Below are 16,806 nucleotides of genomic sequence, written 5' to 3'. Positions count from 1 at the left end.
TGAAAACAAGCCCAAAAAACGAATTCAGATGGGGGTCTACGGAGAAATACATTCATTTGAGGCCCCCTTGACATGCAAAGGTTTGAGGACTGTTCAAAGTTAAAAAATAATCTCTCTCTCTCTCTCTCTCTCTCTCTCTCTCTCTCTCTCTCTCTCTCTCTCTCTCTCTCTCTATATATATATATATATATATATATATATATATATATATATATATATATATATATATATATATATATATATATATATATACATATAATAACTACACTTTAAAAACAAGCCAAGCAAATGTACAGGAAAAATAAACCCAACGTAGCTTATAAATAGCAGACATGGCAACGTCGGTTCGACAAACAACCGGAAGCTGGTAGGTGCAGTTTTCACAGATCTGTGGCTTTTGCCCGATATCCGCCAATAACGTGTTGTAGAGCTCTACAACGTGCACCACGGTCTGATGCGGAAGTGGAACTAGAATAGAACACAGCTAACGTACCATTTGTTTAAAGAGGTTCAAGTGATCTAATCTCTCTATTATTATTATTGTTGTCCAGCAGACAGTCCGGGGTTGAGCTGCTGAACGGAAGCAACATGTGCAACGGCTGTGTTCAAAAGGAATATCCCAACAGGGTAAGTTTATAACCATAGCTACTAAGCATTAGTAACATGTATTCAACAACTTTACCCAAAAGTCGTCCTACTAGCCACAAATAATGTCATTATCGTAACAAAGTAGCCTTGGATCAAGACTTTCATAGACGTATTTTATCGAGTCTGACTCTTACTTTCATTATGTAGTAGATATGCAAATGTGAAATGTCACTATCGATTAAATGCACGATAGTCTGTCTTGATCCAAGCTAGTAAAGGGACTATCAAATTAACATATGACAACAATGTAAATGTACTCTATGAATTTAGTACAAAGAACTCCAATGGAAACAAGCCATATGGCTTTCTTGGGTTTTAAATCCTATTAGACTTTGTATTGAACTGTACTTTAATGTGCTTTTTCTGCAAACTTCTAATAAAGTATTCAATCAATCAATCAATCAAGTCGTTAACAAAGGTCTGACAATGGAGGAGGACCCTAAGTGCCACATGAATGATGAATTGATTAATTGAATACGCAGGACCCCAATGGAAATGGATCCTTTTGAATGGAACTGTACTTCTGTGCTTTTTTGCAAAAATGTTAATAAAGAAATCAATCAGTCAAACAAACATCGCGACTTTTAAATGTCCTTCTCAAATGATTGACTCCTTTAGGGGAACATCTGTTTGGAAAATGGATCCTACCTGATGAATTACCTGGGCTGTGCCAACTGTCATCAGAGGGACTTCATGTTGATCAGTAACAAGTCTACAGAGGATGAGGATGGAGAGGAGATTGTGACATATGACCGTAAATCTGAATTATTTTGTCTTTACTTTCAATTTGTTAAACATATTAAAGTTTGAGAGCCACTGCCATATAGGACCAAAATGGTAAAATGGTCCTAAAATTCTTCACATTACACATATCAAGCTAATTCTGTCTTTTTTACCTTGCAGATGTGTGTAAAAACTGTGACCATGTCGTAGCCAGGCACGAGTACACATTTTCTGTTGTCGATGAATACCAGGTGAGGAATGATCTAGGGCAGCGGATGCTTCTTTTGATGTGTCATAATTTAATGGAATATAGCTAATGGATACCTAGAACTACTCATATTATGATAATGTTGGTCTCATTTGATGTATTATATCAATGCACATATGTTTCACTATCTCATATATGTATTTATATTAATTAGCCAATGTTTACATTGTCCAGGAGTACACAATGCTGTGCATGCTGTGTGGAAAGGCAGAGGACTCCATCAGTGTGTTGCCAGATGACCCCAGGCAGTCCGCCCCTCTCTTTTAGAACTTAACTCAAAATGCATCAAGCCACTGATAATTGAAACAGACAGCATGGCAGTGCTGCTTACTGCTCGTAATAGTTTCAACACATTTCCATTCAAAAATCCCATTCCATGCTTGGATTTGGACAAAATTATGTTCAGCATGATGTATACAGTACATGCATTTCTGAGCAGTTACTCTTGCGTAGCCAGATGATCAGAGATCTTCGTCTACTGATACATCTAAATTCAATGAATGGAATAAAACTAGATGGAAACAGTGAAATTAAAAATGATAATAATGATAATAGCATGGCAGGACCAATGCAAAGATTTTAGGCCCTTCATATGGGATGGTATCAGAATTGGTTTTCAAAGTAGTGGACGTGGATTTGTTAGTGGCCATTCTTGCTGCTGTTCAAGTCCATACATTGAATTTAGATTTACCCAGACGCACCAGTAGGCAGAGATATCCGTTCATGTGCCTGCACGACACTACTCTGAAGTGTGCCAGTCAAATAGGACACATTACCCTACAGGTAAAAAATATTCTCAACAACAAATATCACAATATGTGACATTAATTACATCAGGGAAAAAATACATCAAATGCATCATGTGAATATTTTGGAGGAGTGTAACGATTAATGAAATAATGAATCGGTCAACCAAAAAGTCAAATCAAATTCAGCCATAGTAATAAAATAATTGGTTACATTTGGGTAAACATTAAGCAACCTCAAGTTCATTTTGTATATTTCCTTATTTTACCATCATTTTATCTACATTAATCACAGATTCAGTGGATAATTGATTCATCTAATATTTTGACAAACAAAATACATATTTTTCTATCCTCAATGTTTTTGTGCAAACATGGAGAATATCATTTCAACACGTTTTTCAGAGTTTCCAGACCTGTGTCAGAATCCCATAGCTAATACATTACACATTACCGTTCTTCACAGAGCTGGCAAGGTGATCAGACCAAGCATAATCACCCCTATGCCAATGGTTGTTATATGCAATCATAACAAACTGAAATGAAAAATAAGACATTATAGCAGACACAAACCTAACACAGATTGACTAGATCTGTAGGCATGTAGAGACAGTTAAACAGTTAGGTAATAATGCTACCGTGAAGGTAGAGAACTATGTTGCTACCATATAATATTGTTACACTTTATATTTGTTTTTAAGATTATGACAGTATTTTCTGGTTAAATAAATGCTCTTTGAGTGGTTTATGGATATCGTTGCTGTCGGGCAGAAACCAACTATCAGCATCTTTCAAGTTTTTTACTTTTAATAAATCAAGTGCTATTGAACACCCTTTACATCTTGTGTGGGTTTTACAAATATTTAACAAATGACAAGTATTAAAAAGCACTTCTGACTAAACCTCCTAACTCCATTGGACCCTCAAACTGTCAGTCAAACCACCTAACTCCAACTTTGTAGATACTTGTCTTTCCATCATTGATTAGAATGATGAAAGAATCTCCACATTAATGGTCAAAAAGTTATACTATAAGAACACATTCAAGTATCAGGCAATGTATAAAGTCACTATACCAACTTTGATATTCGTTCTAAAAACATATTTTTAGAACAAGTTAATATTTTCGGCATAGCTGGTTTATGCCCGACAGCATTACTTCCCACTGATTTGTTGCACATGGTGTGTCAAAAACATGGATCTGTGCAGTAGTAGTAGGAAATCCCAGATATTTATTTACGTGTACTGTAAGCTTTAACAGCTTGCAATTTTGTGTAAACTGTAAACCCTCACCCTCTTTTTTCTTTTTGATGTTTAAAGAAATCTGAGGAACTTAGTCAAAATAATGCTCAAATAGGTTTTTAGGGAATGATGTTGAGTATCTTCCATTAACCAAGTGGGATTGTATTGTGCACAGTAAACCTAGCAGTGGTGGTTCACTAATGGATGTCATTTGACTTGATTAAGGGCAGTCACACATGCACTTCATATGCATCAGAGTTCCTGTTCACTTCTGTTCTATGGGAGCAAAGGGATGGAGCTGCCAGTTGACGTTGATGCATGTAGTCCATAGGCATGTCTGAAGCTTGGACATCCAACACTGGTGAACATTGACCGTCACCATTTAGCTTGCAGTTTTATTTCAGTGAGCCAATCACGTCAAACCAACTACAACACCAGAAAACCGGCACTAATGCTGGCACTGCTCACAACCCACAAGACAACATGGGAAATTGATGCGTCTTGACGTCTTGCATTGTGACTGTTCTAAAGCTTGTGGGGGTTCAGGAAATAAAGACATCATTCTGATCAATACTTATGGAACTACATAAGCCTGTATAATTATGGAGTTACATTTGTGTTTGACTTTCACAGTAAAACTGAATGAAACAAGTTACACCCTGTATTTTTGTTTATTAAAGGAAATAGTTTTTAGTTTTTAACAAAAATGGAATATGAATGAGGTACCTTTTTCATACCTTGTTTACTTAGTCAATGTAATATATCTTTATCTATAAATGCACAAAATCTGTGTGTGTGCGCGTCTGCCCCCCCTCCCCCCAAGTGGGAAGTCGGTTGGATCAGGGCTTAACTTAAACGAAGAAAAGTGGGCTTCTTAGAATTGGAAGGTTCTGCGTTCGGGGTGATTTTGAATCCCACCAACGTTATAGGATAGACCCCCCCTAACTGTGTCTGATTGGGTCCCCGGCAGGCATAGTTTTACTGGGGTTAAGGTTAGGTTTAGGCATAGTCTTACTAAGGTTAGGTTTAGGCATAGTTGGAAAAAACGAGAACTGTCGATCACAGTAACTACTGGCCAATCACTGCGGGTTTTGGCCTAGAACAGCGGTGGGATCCAAAATAAAGCCCCAGTTCTATCCCCAGCTCCTCCTGGCTGCAAGTGTCCTTGAGCACGACACTCAACCCCCTAACAGCTCCCGATGAACAACTTGGCGCCTTGCATGGTTTCCTCGGTGTGTGAATGGGTGTATGTAATGCATATTCTGAAGGGCTTTGGAGAAAGCCGCTATATAAATGCACAATTAACGATTTATATAAATACACCATTTACAAACAATGTAAGTGGTGCATTTACATTGTCCATTGAGAATATTCAATACATAAAACAAGAATGGACCACAATTTTGCTTGTCTACATGATAGTGTATTTTATCAGAACCAGTTCAATAAAAATACAGATTTGTTTTAGCAGACTGTACAAATGAATAAAAAAAACAAAACGGTTACAACAAAAGTAATTTGCAATGATAACCAATGATATTCGTGCACTTTTACAATACTTACGTGTTTGTGCATTTACATTCCAACACTTTGCATGACAGAATCTATTCTAGCAAAGAAAAAGCAGACTAATACATTGTGGATATGCTAAAACAAGTGATTCATCTTAACATAGTTTCTAGTAGTTTTCTGATGTATAGTTATGAGGTCAATGAGGGACTGCATGCCCTGGTCCTGTATATTAACAGTGATGTTGGTACACTAAGACTAAATTGTAGTGTGATTTAATAGTTCATACTATTTATACTATGTTTTCCCCCTAATAGTACATATCTACATTTATTCACTTTCTTTACATCCGATCCCTCAAGTATTATATAGTACATCATGTTTTTGGTCTCATTATAGGCCTATATGGAGTCTTAAGAGAAGAGGGAAAGGGAAGATACGGTAAGAGTTGGCAATCTCAAGGCTTCAAAACCTCCCTGTTTTGACTGCAGGTATCAAGCCCCATCGTCAAGTACTTTGAGAGACACATCCAACAAATGAATAAATAAATAAATAAATAAATTTTATCATACATTTTACATTACATACAATACATTCCCTTGAGTAAATACCATATTTACACATGCTTTCAGCTTAAGATTGGACATGATGATACGGCCTCTGTACACACAGTTAAAACCACTACAGGCTTGAATCATTACAGTCATCGACTCACTTTACCGGATCCTTTCCCCTCAGCCCCGGCTCCCCTTCCGCCGGTGCCATGTCCTGATCCTGACACCCACTGAGGCCTGTCTTGTGAGTGGGCATGCCGAGGAGGGGGGGACCCAGATAAGCTGGACGGAGAGCGGCTACGTACCAGGAAAGCTCCTCGCTCCTCGCGGTGCTCCTGCCGAGAGGGGGAGGAGCTCTGTGAGCGCTGCAGGGAGGAGGAAGTGCTGCGGGGGCGAGGAGGGGGGCTGAAGAGCATACCGCCACGGTCCTGCATCAGCTGGGTCAGGCTGGCCAGGAAGTCCGCGTCACTGGTGCTACTAGCACGCACTCTAAACCTTCGGCGTCTGGAGAAAACAAACATGTGATGCTGTAATTAAAACATTCATCTCTAAACTCTTGATATTCACTTTGCAACGCTACAAATGCACACAACTCATACCTATTGTCGACAACCGCCCGTGTCGGTGGCTTCCCAGGGGGTGGTCGAGGCAGAAATCTGCTCGTTAGTTCGGGTGCGAAAGGGCTGCTCACGGGACGTGGGATCTTACTTTTACTACCAGATGAGCAGGACAGAGAGAGAGGGTCTTCTCCGAGCCACTCAGACCTAGAGCCTCGTTCTGACAAGAGCCTGTCCTTGGGCAAAGCATTGGGCAGATTGTCACAGGAGAGAGATGGACAGGGTGAGTGGGTGGGGGAGCCAGCGACAGGACTGCTCCAGCGGTGACGTCTTTCCATGATGATGTCCCTGGTGGGAGAGTCCAATTGAGAGGCGGAGTCACGCACAGGGATCCGGCTAATCCTTGGGGAGGAGGGACAGTCCCTCTGTCTAAGCAGAGGTGGAGGTGGGGAGGAGGAAACCGTAGCGATGCTCTCCACTGCACCTCCGGCCGAGTCTGCCTGAGGCTGCTGGTTGGGCTCAGAGGAACGGTCAGGCAATCCAGAATCACTCTCTGGGTCGTTGATCAGATGAGCTAAATGGCCTTTGAGCAGGCTTGGCACTGGACTGGGAGCTAACCCCAGCTTCTCTGCTTCCTTCAAGATTTCTTTGGGAGATCCATCTGCTTTGGTGGCTGGGGGCTCTAATGGTATCGCCTCACTCCTTTCTTTCACCGGGGACTGTGGTGCACAGCTGGAGGACTGTGGAGAGAGGACAGCGTTATTCTAACTATAATATTTTATATTCTTATCACATACAGTACCCAGTCTTTATTTGCCTTGGATGAGCAGGTGATAAAATGATAAGATTGGGCGATAACCATGTACTGAAGGTCAGCTGCAATATCTTCCCTAGGTAGGTGCAGCTGATTAATCAGCATAGGCTGTGCCAATGCACGCTGAACTGGCACTGTGAGCGACATTGCTGTTGAAACTTGACCACCAAACACATCTGCAGTAAGATTCAAGACTGCAGATTGTTTGGTAAAATTATCGGCTGAGGAGACACTCAAGTTTATTCTGGCGCAAAGGAAACGCAACACAGAGCAAAAAACAGACCTACAACGGTTCACAGAATGGTGAGGCCACCCATGTTTTTAACCAATTCTCTCCCCACACTGTCTGGACATCCTAGCAGGACTATCATTGTGTTTATTGTTGACAGTAATGTTATACTACCAATTTACTTAATGATGATCAAATGCTATTTTCTTATTGTCTAATTGCCTGACATTCGCTATTGCCCTCCAACGTCAAGCAAGGCCGAGACGTAGGCGATGAAAATGCCCAGGTGATAATCTGTATGTATACAGTATGATGTATTACATTAGATATATTCATCATCAGTAATTGACAGCATTACAGCACTTCAATTAGAAGTGTATTTTAAAATACAGTACATTTTAGAATACAGTAACTCTAAAATCTACTGTAGACGCAGTATGTAAAACTGTTATTTTGTCAACAACAGAAATCTTATGTACATCTGTTGTGCTATCACGGATACGTTATTATTTTCCAAAGTTTGTTAACCACTCCCAAAAAACAATCACGTGGCACTGCAACACGTTGTGACCTTGAAGATTTACAGTTTTCGAAACTTTCAATTGAATTGTTCAAGTGTTTTTAGTTTTTTTTTCTCGCCTATAATGACATGCTCAAAATTGGGATGCCAGGGCTCAAGTGGTTAACTCATTTTGGAAAAAAACTCTTTTACTTTATGTGTGCGTTTCAGTTTCACATTCAACAACATGCCTGCCCTCCTTACCTGTTCCATTCTGCTCATTTGAAGGACTGAGGGCATCTGTCCCAGTATCCCTGGTAGCCTCCTGTGTCCCAGTAGCCATGTGCCGGGCATGGCCATGTGTGACAGAACAGGGCTGCTGGGAACTGATGTGGGTTGTACGTTCTCGGGTTCAGAGGACTGGAGTGTCAGAGGACGCTGGGGTCCAGAGGACTGGACCCCAGCGTCTGCCTTGTCCTGACAATGGGTTCCTGCTGGAGGCTTGGTGGCTCCAGAGCTGCTGCCTGGCTCCAACTCCAGCATCACCCATTCTTGGGAGTCTCCCTCCCGTGGCACCGGACTGAGGTTCACGGCCACAAAGCCGCTACTTGCCGCGCCCTCCTCCTGGTCAGGGGTTGCTGCGGCTGTGTGCTCTTCATCGCGGATGGGCGTCTGCTCGCCGGGTCGCCTCTCAGGAAGGGATTTCTCCCCCACCTGGGAGAGGACTGGGTGCTGCTTAAGGCTGAGAAGAGAGAGCGTTTGGGGTGAGTTTTACTCCCACATTTATCGTTTATTTACACATGCCTACAAATGCTAAACAGAAGAACTCACTAGGCCTCCAAGAAGCGCTCGATGGTGGGCTTGGGTTCCGGTGCCATCTTCTTCTCAAACGCCAAGCTCTGACTGTGTCTCATCCTGCGCAGCAACGGAGCAGCCCTGTCCAAGAACATTGTCTCGGAACGTACCCGTCTGGGGGAACTCTGCACAGAGCCGGTGTTGGGACTCTGGTTTCCCTGATTCTGACTGTGCTCGTCCTCACTCACCACCTGAGTAGAATGGATGGATTAACCACTACACCATCTCTGCACCACAGAACAGGATAACGTCCATTAAAGCCCCCCCCCTCCAGTATTTTTTGCGACATTCAGCTATTTCATGTTTTTCTATGCCAACCTGTAGTGCTATACATTGGGCTTCATTCACAAAACAATTGTCTTACTTCGTTCTCGAGATTAGAGCATGTTCATGATGATTTGCATAAGTAGACAACCAATTAACCACCATAAAAAGCATGCAAATAAGCTTCTCACTGCTTTTCAAGTTTTATTGTTGAGCGGCTGAAAAAAAACAGTTTCAGAAGAGAAGTGTAAATAATGGAGAGACGGGAACAGATTTTTTAAAAAGCATGGCAAGAAATGAGTAATGCTGTTAAAACTGACAACAAAAATACTTTATATGGTTAATCAGAAGCCTGATTATCAACAAACATTTTGTTGTCAACTTGAGCTTTGGCACTACTGTAGTTGATTTTGCACAAAGAATAAGTAAATTCTACATAGAAGCCAGGTCAGCATAATATCTTCCTACATGTTAACAAACAAAAGAAAGGATGAATGCCATTGTGTTTGTGGAAACATTTGCAAGTACACTTTACAACACCTTTGTGGATTGACTTCGCTAGTCCGCCAGTGTTGCTACAGTAAGGCACAACATAAGTTCAAGCCAGAGAAAGATTGTTTGGTGAAAGAGAATGAGGGAAAAAGGTAAAATTGGCTGGAGGGGGCCATTAAGACCTCTTGCACAGAAAGTGTGATAAATAAGAAAGAATGTTTTCAAACGCCTACAGATCCCCCCCTACCAACCTTCCTGACGACCGGCTGCTTCTGGTTACGGTTGCGGTCCATCTCCTCCCACACATCGGCCCCTGGCGTTGTGGGTGTGGGGATGGGGGGACAGTTGTCGGCGTCGCTAAGGCGCTCTCCTTGCAGGACGTCCTCTGTGTTCTCGCGCTGCCCCTCACCAGGCAGCACCGAGGCGTTGGCCATGCTGGAGGAAGAGGAGGAGGAAGAGAAACAGGAGAAGGGGAGTTGGGAAGGTCACTTTGTCTGCTACTCTCCCAATGCAAAGTAGAGCACCCATTTCTCAAGGGTCTCTGCCAGTGCAATTATTTAAAAATAAAAGCCATGTACTATACTACTGACACTTGGATCTAGCAAAGCAGACCGGAAGACCAAAGCAGAATTTTGACCTTTGAGGTGACCTTTGGCAAAAACAAATGGCAATAGGTTGTACATAAACAGACACTTGTCTTTAACTGCTACATTTTTTTAGGTCATGGATGTTGTCGGTTTAGTTACATTTTGTACCAAGTCATTAACATTCAACCGAACTTGTACCAGAATAATTACAAGTAAATGTTAGCTTAGCAAAACTGTGTGGTTAATAAGCACATAGACTTTCTTCCGGGAATATTTTGATCTAGACTTGTGAAATCAACCCATTGCATTACAAAATAACTTAAATCTGTCAAAAAATAAAGGCGCAATACAATATAAAAACATTGTCTTCCTTGAAGACCAAACGAACCACAGGATGTTTTGGAAGATGGAGTAATGAAGTAATGTTTAGTCATGTATATTCAGGGGTGCACATAACTGGTGCGCAGGTGCGCATGCGCACCCAAAATAAAAAATGCGCACCACATCAGGCGACGCGAGGCGCTTTTGCGCACCAACAGCTGGGACAGGAATTTCCAAGCTTTTATTTTTTAGCAAAACTAAAAAATAAAAGCCTGGAGATCGAGGCTAGGAATTTACTTCCTGAAGCCACACTCACACAATCACTCTAAAGCACCCGTCGGCCCCATGTACAGCCATTAGGCACAGGGGTAGAGATATGACTCGCGTCGCCTCGCATCGCCTCGCATTGCCTCGCTCCGTGCAGGCAGCCAGCAGCGGCTGTTAGAGGCACTCGTCACCGATGATGAACGCACCGTAATGGTGCAAAATATGCCGTGAACGTCCCAATCTGGCGGATAAAATCAGCGCAGCAGCACAGGGCACAAACCTTGGGGGCTTTATCTAACAGCGTGAGAAAAAAAAACGGCGAAAATCGGCGGAATTTAGAAGCAGAGCGTCCTTTTTTTCTCCCCCCCCCCCCCCCCCCCCCCGTTGACAAAACGGGACGGGCGCCATGCGCACCAAGTCACATGTCCAGGTGCTCTTCTGCGTACCAGACCTAAAAAGTTATGTGCACCCCTGTGTATATTGTATGGTGAGTTGTAATCAATAAGCTAAACATGGCAGACCACTGGAACGATCCTTTAAAAAAAAGAGCAATAGTTCCTTCCTTGCTAGAACTAATTATGGTTGTTTTGACATCAGAGACAATAGACTTAATAGGGAAAACATCATACATGTAGCTAACATCACAGAGCTGCTTATAGCTAACTACAGTTACCCCATGTAGGCTGGCGTTAGGCGGGTCAGCTGCTGAGTGGTTGCTGAGCCACTGATGGTCAGCATATCTTCTGTGCCGCATTTCTCCCAGTCATATGGGTCGTTCTCTAACACGTTGTGGCTCTTCATAGCATTTTCAAACACAGTCATCAGGAGCTGCCGAGAAGCCAAAACACATCTGCATTAATGTGGGGGGGAAAAAACACAAAGAAGGTACATGCAGTGTGGGATCAAATTGATGGTCTACCTGATAGTCCGGTTTAGTGAAGTAGTCCAAAGTCAAGATGTGATCCAAGAAGTGACTGAACTCAGAGGGAAGGTGTTTAAGCATAAGTCGATGGTCATATGTCTCTTTGAGATTTCCTACCTGCTCCTAAGAAGAGAAGGGAAAAACAGAGAATTTTATCAGACACATACTGTGGCTCTCTACATTTTAAGATGATGAAGTCATACATAGAACTACATACTTTGTCTTTAACCTTCCTCCAGGGCAGCTGTCCAACCATGAACTCAACCAGCATGTAAAAGAGAGACCAGAGGTCATCATGTCGACCCATTTCCTGCGGATTCAGACACACCAGGATGAGTAGCGCGAAAGTGCTACAATTGAGAACAGGGATGAGATAGCACAATTATAATGACCGCAAAGCAGCATATTGATTGGGTCCAAATGAATCTCACCTTATTCTTATGTGCATTGACAGAAGCATATCTCACAGTGCCTCTGAATCCTGCCACAGGACGAGGCTAAGAGGGAAGAGGGATATTTTGAGACGAAGAAAAAGAATCATGCTGCTTTAACAAAAAATAATCTATTTACAAAGATAAGAAAGGAACGGTTTGTGTCACAGGACTAAGCTGTACCCAAAACAATAAATGCCAGGACCTACACCATGGCATCGTGACTCTGTGATATTCAGATGATCAGAAGAACATGGGTGAACATAGCAACAACATAGGTGCAATTCAACCATCCAACCTCTACACATGACATTGTTAAGTCACTATCAAGGATTTTGACATAAAACCAAATATAATTAATATAAAAATACGATTTTGATGTAAAGGTTTCTCCCCCATCACTTTGATTTTTATTAATGGGTTTCAATTTGCATTACTACATTTGACAAAGCCCCAGGGTCCTATTTTGCACGTCTTAATTACAAGATCTTAACTTAAGACCTGGAGGCGTGGCCAATGCTATTCGGCCACTCGAAATATCGCGGGCCCTCAGTGTTGGTTCGTAACAAGACGAAACCTAGAAAAATATCAAAACTACCCTTTAAGTAGGGACAATCCCAAATACTTACTGGACGGACTTCCTGGCAGGAGTTGGTGAACTGACGGGCCAGGCCAAAATCAAGCATATAGCAGCATCTGCATGTGCTGGCTAGTCGGCCCATGGCAAAGTTAGACTGGAAGATTTAAAGACACAGATGTACACAGATTGAAAGTGTTCTTTTCGATGAGTGGCACGTCGTCCAACTACAGTAAGTAAAAATTAGGCAACAATAGGCCTTTTTTTTTACTTTCATCAAATAGAAAATAATTTCGACGGTCTTCGCTATAAATGTGTGTGTGTGTGTGTGTGTGTGTGTGTGTGTGTGTGTGTGTGTGTGTGTGTATATACATATATATTTTATATATATATAATATATATATATATATATATATATATATATATATATATATATATATATACATATATATATATATATATATATATATATATATATATATATATATATATATATATATATATATATATATATATATATATACATACATATATATATAAAAACAGACATTCACTTTGGGACAATGACAAATAATAACGGAATACCAATTCAGCAAAGTCATTCTCTGTCTGTGCCCATTTCCATCTATTATTCTGATTCTAAACAGCAGGCCAACTTACGGGTTTGATGTCACGATGCAGAAAGCCAACAGAATGGATACTTTCAATGGCCTCTAGAATCTGTCTACCAAGCCTCAGTGTGGTGGAGGTAGAAAATGTGCCACGGGTCATGGTTCTGCGTAAATCTGCCAGATTCCTCCCCTACACATGTGGAAAACAGTTTTAACATATTACAATCATTAACATAAAACGGTATGTGGTCATAAAATGAGCTGAATACCTTGACAGAGAGCCTACCTGGAGTTCCATGACTACATAATTGAAGCGATCATTTCGGCCACAGCCCACAAAACGGCACACGTGGTCTTTACCTAAGATGAGATGAGATGTAAGACAAGCTGTGGTGACTGCTTCTTGAATACTCTGAATCAGTACTTCCCAAAGTGTGGGAGAGGTGAACATGTGCAATATTCATATATGTACAATTCATATCCTGTTTGCAATCAACCATATCTATCTATCTATACATCCAGATTACACAAAACCTGAATAAAATAAGTCAGTAAAGTAAATCATGTTAACACGTATGCTTATGGCTGTATGTTTTTAAACCATATTATTGTATTTGTACTAGGCAAGTTTAGATTCTTCCAAGAATGGCAAAATGAAGATATCCCAAAAGGAGATGACGTTTTATCTGCAGTGCTCTGTACATTTAAAAGCCCCCCCGCCCCCCTTCACAGAGTACAGACACTATACTCACCCTGGAGTTTCTTTATTACAGCTACCTCCATCTTCAGGACCTGTTTGGGTTGCTGGGCAGACTCTACCTTTAAGGCCACATTGGCTTGGCTTAGCTGGTCTAAAACCTCGTAGATCTCACCAAACCCACCCCCGCCAATCTTCTTCACCTGCAGAAACACAAGAGGAGGAGCAGGAGGAATAAATGGGAAGGGGTCACCTGATGTAGAAGCAAAACCTTGGCGAGTGTGTTTTTGGGGGGCGCTCCTCCCATGCTGGCCATTCATAAGTACTGCAGCTTAAAACGGCCTGGGCCACTGTCAAGATTAAGAACGAGCGAAAAACGGTTTCGACCAATGGGCTCGACTCACAAGCTTGCGCACGGGGTTGCGCATGGAGGTGCCGCAAAACGCGTCACCTCCGTGACGCAAAACGTGTCACAGAAGCCCCAAATAGGCCCCGCCCGTCACATTACCCAACCCGGAAAAAGGGGTGATTTAGGAGTATGCGCTGGGTGAGCAACTCAATACAAGTGGATGGGCGGGATTTCCGTTGCCCTCTCTATTATTTTCTTGCGGTTAATTAATATCTTCTTGCACCACCGAGTTACTCCACAGACACAGAATGACTGAAAAAAGTGTTAAAGCGAGTGGATAAATGCCATTATTGTTTAGCAACACAGTCATGTGGCTAAGTATAAATGAAGCTATGGGCTATGTCAAATCAATGTTTAAAGTTCACGTGAATGTATGCGTTTCTTTGATCCTAGCTTTACTTACCACTTTCCATCTCTCCCTGACCACATCTGCCACTGACAGGATGTCTGTCTGCTCGGCAGCCCCACTCATCCTGAGTGCTTTAAGTGCTCCCAACAAGAGCCTGCACCTGGCATCAGTGATGCAGGCCTCTCACTACAACAAGACAAAAGTATAGGTTAAGAACCCTGCATAAAGTACCAAACTTATTTGATTTGATATTTGTCATATGAAATCTGGTTATTACATGATTAGGCTTAATTATGTAACACAAAGCACAGAAAACCCTTAACATACGTGAACATGTATGTGAATAGGTCATGTAATTGTTTTTTATATATCATATCATATATATTATGATAATATGGACAACTATTGACACAATTATTTTATTCCTAATATTTTACAGTCTCCAGATAAAGAATATATGGCTCTGTATTACTTTGCATTATTGCACCAACATGTATTTGATTAAGAAATCTTATACAATGTGGAAAACTTTCCATTGTGGTCCTGTGTATTCAATTCATCAAGACATTTAAAGACGTACAAAGAAGCCATCAGGATGACATTTAAACCAAATATGAATTCACGTGAAGCATATCACTTGGAGTGCTATTGAACAATGCATTGTATGTTAATGATCACTGTGTGCTAACGTTAATCAAGCAGTCCTGCAGCAGGGATGCTTGATCAAACATTAGCACATGATCATCAAGGGTATATTGTGTTTTTTCCCAGAGTCCATGCCAGCATTCAAATATCCAGTCTATTGGTTGGCAGGTCAATAAACGTGTCATAAGTGGACCGTAGCAGACTGTGTGATGGACAAGTCGTTTGTAGGAGAACTTAGATCATGAGATGATGGTTGGTGATGATGCTCAATGCGGCTGCTGCTGCTGCTGTTAGCATGCTAGGCTAACCTCCGACCCAACTTACCTTACTTGGTTGCGCCATTGCAATCACGTGGGCTGTATCAAATCCAAAACACACAGCTGGTGCGAGAGTGTCCATTTCCACTGTCTGTTGTATCATTCGCTACGATTGTCCATTAGTATCACCCAGATGAAAATGTCTGTGGAGGACGCATACATAGCTTCGCTAGCGCTAAGCTAGCTGGTTACCAGTGGTGCTGAATGTGATGCCCTGCTCCTCACAACAGCATTGATGACGTCACTTGCGTGCAGGGCATGCGTCTCCTGGTGGATCATTCTTCTGCATACCTCTGCATTCTTGCTCAATTTCGGTATTATTGAGTTGAACAGCCTTGGCAAAAAAAAATCCGCAGAACCACTGCAAATGCATGCATTGGTTAGAATAAAAAGCTTGCACTTGCATTTGTCAGTCGTACTGCATGAAGAAATTAGCCTATTAGGACCTAACAGTTCAGCTCTTGTGTTCGATCCGTCCACCAACTGCTCCAAGGCTATTTGAGCTGACACTTCATAAAGTGTTGCTAATAATCATACATCGCAATTTTCTGTGAACAAGACTCTCAGTGCAATGCCAGAACTGTTTTTTTTAAACGAAAAAAAATGTCATCGTGCAAGGTCTAATCAAATAAAATGTGGCAATTTAGCAAAGTCAAATGTAAATCCATTGCGCTATGAGCATCCATGCGGCAGAGAGCAGGTGAGAGTCGTGAGGTATAGGCTACAACGCTGTGCACATCATCCTGGTCTGCTCTGGTATTGCTCATAGCCGAAATAAAATAAAAACTTGAATAAAATGACCTACAATTGAAAAGCATCCACTTATCTGTCAAATCCAGTCTGCCTACAGATGTGAGGTTGACCACCTGTAGCCAATGCATAGACTGTCAAGAATGGTGGTTGTGTCTGGCCCCTTTGGGGCTCCCATTTAACACCAGGGAGTGATTCAAGACTTGAGTTGATGTGGTCCCCATGAAAGGACTTGAATTTAGTTTGGACAATAACATCACAGGAACTCAAATGGGAGGAGAACATCACACCTCCATCACCAAAAGGGCCCAGTAGAATGTTCTTCCTGCAACAGCTCAAGAAATTCAACCAGCTGTAGAAAAATGATGTCAGTAGCCTACTTCCACAAGACTATCATTTCCATCCTCACCACATCCATCACCATCTGGTTCATTGCCTCTGCTATCAAGGGCAAAGGCAGACGGCAGGTCAGCTGAAAAGTTGGTTGCAATCTGCTGTCTCCAGTAGCCTACCTGTACTACCG

At 41.8% G+C, this 16,806-nt stretch overlaps 2 protein-coding genes across 3 annotated transcripts; one reads left to right on the top strand and one right to left on the bottom strand.

Moving 5' to 3' along the window:
* The first annotated feature begins 411 nt into the window (after positions 1–411).
* Positions 412–4,282, top strand: churc1 (churchill domain containing 1). Of its 2 annotated transcripts, XR_014602542.1 has the most exons (5): positions 412–627; positions 1,267–1,402; positions 1,552–1,622; positions 1,814–2,305; positions 2,344–4,282. XR_014602542.1 is itself a non-coding variant. In XM_084082314.1 (4 exons), the coding sequence occupies exons 1-4, from the start codon at positions 589–591 to the stop codon at positions 1,904–1,906; spliced, it is 339 nt and encodes a 112-aa protein (XP_083938440.1). In that variant the 5' UTR covers positions 412–588; the 3' UTR covers positions 1,907–4,282. The 2 variants fall into 2 exon arrangements, 1 of the variants encoding a protein (XP_083938440.1); XM_084082314.1 differs by having other exon boundaries at positions 1,814–4,282.
* A 1,403-nt stretch (positions 4,283–5,685) lies between these two features.
* On the bottom strand, positions 5,686–15,749 carry ttbk2b (tau tubulin kinase 2b). Its single transcript, XM_084082893.1, has 15 exons — positions 15,541–15,749; positions 14,626–14,757; positions 13,869–14,016; positions 13,403–13,476; positions 13,166–13,306; positions 12,558–12,662; positions 11,929–11,994; positions 11,715–11,807; positions 11,495–11,620; positions 11,249–11,403; positions 9,652–9,835; positions 8,621–8,835; positions 8,054–8,531; positions 6,290–6,987; positions 5,686–6,194 (listed from the first exon to the last, which is right to left on the bottom strand). The coding sequence occupies exons 2-15, from the start codon at positions 14,692–14,694 to the stop codon at positions 5,840–5,842; spliced, it is 2,907 nt and encodes a 968-aa protein (XP_083939019.1). The 5' UTR covers positions 14,695–14,757; positions 15,541–15,749; the 3' UTR covers positions 5,686–5,839.
* Positions 15,750–16,806: the final 1,057 nt, after the last annotated feature.

This window comes from Gymnoscopelus microlampas, assembly GCF_963454915.1.
Source record: "Gymnoscopelus microlampas genome assembly, chromosome: 16".
In the NCBI taxonomy this organism is placed as follows: Eukaryota; Metazoa; Chordata; class Actinopteri; order Myctophiformes; family Myctophidae; genus Gymnoscopelus; species Gymnoscopelus microlampas.
Note: the sequence above shows the minus strand (reverse complement) of the source record. Positions and strands in the feature narration are given on the sequence as shown.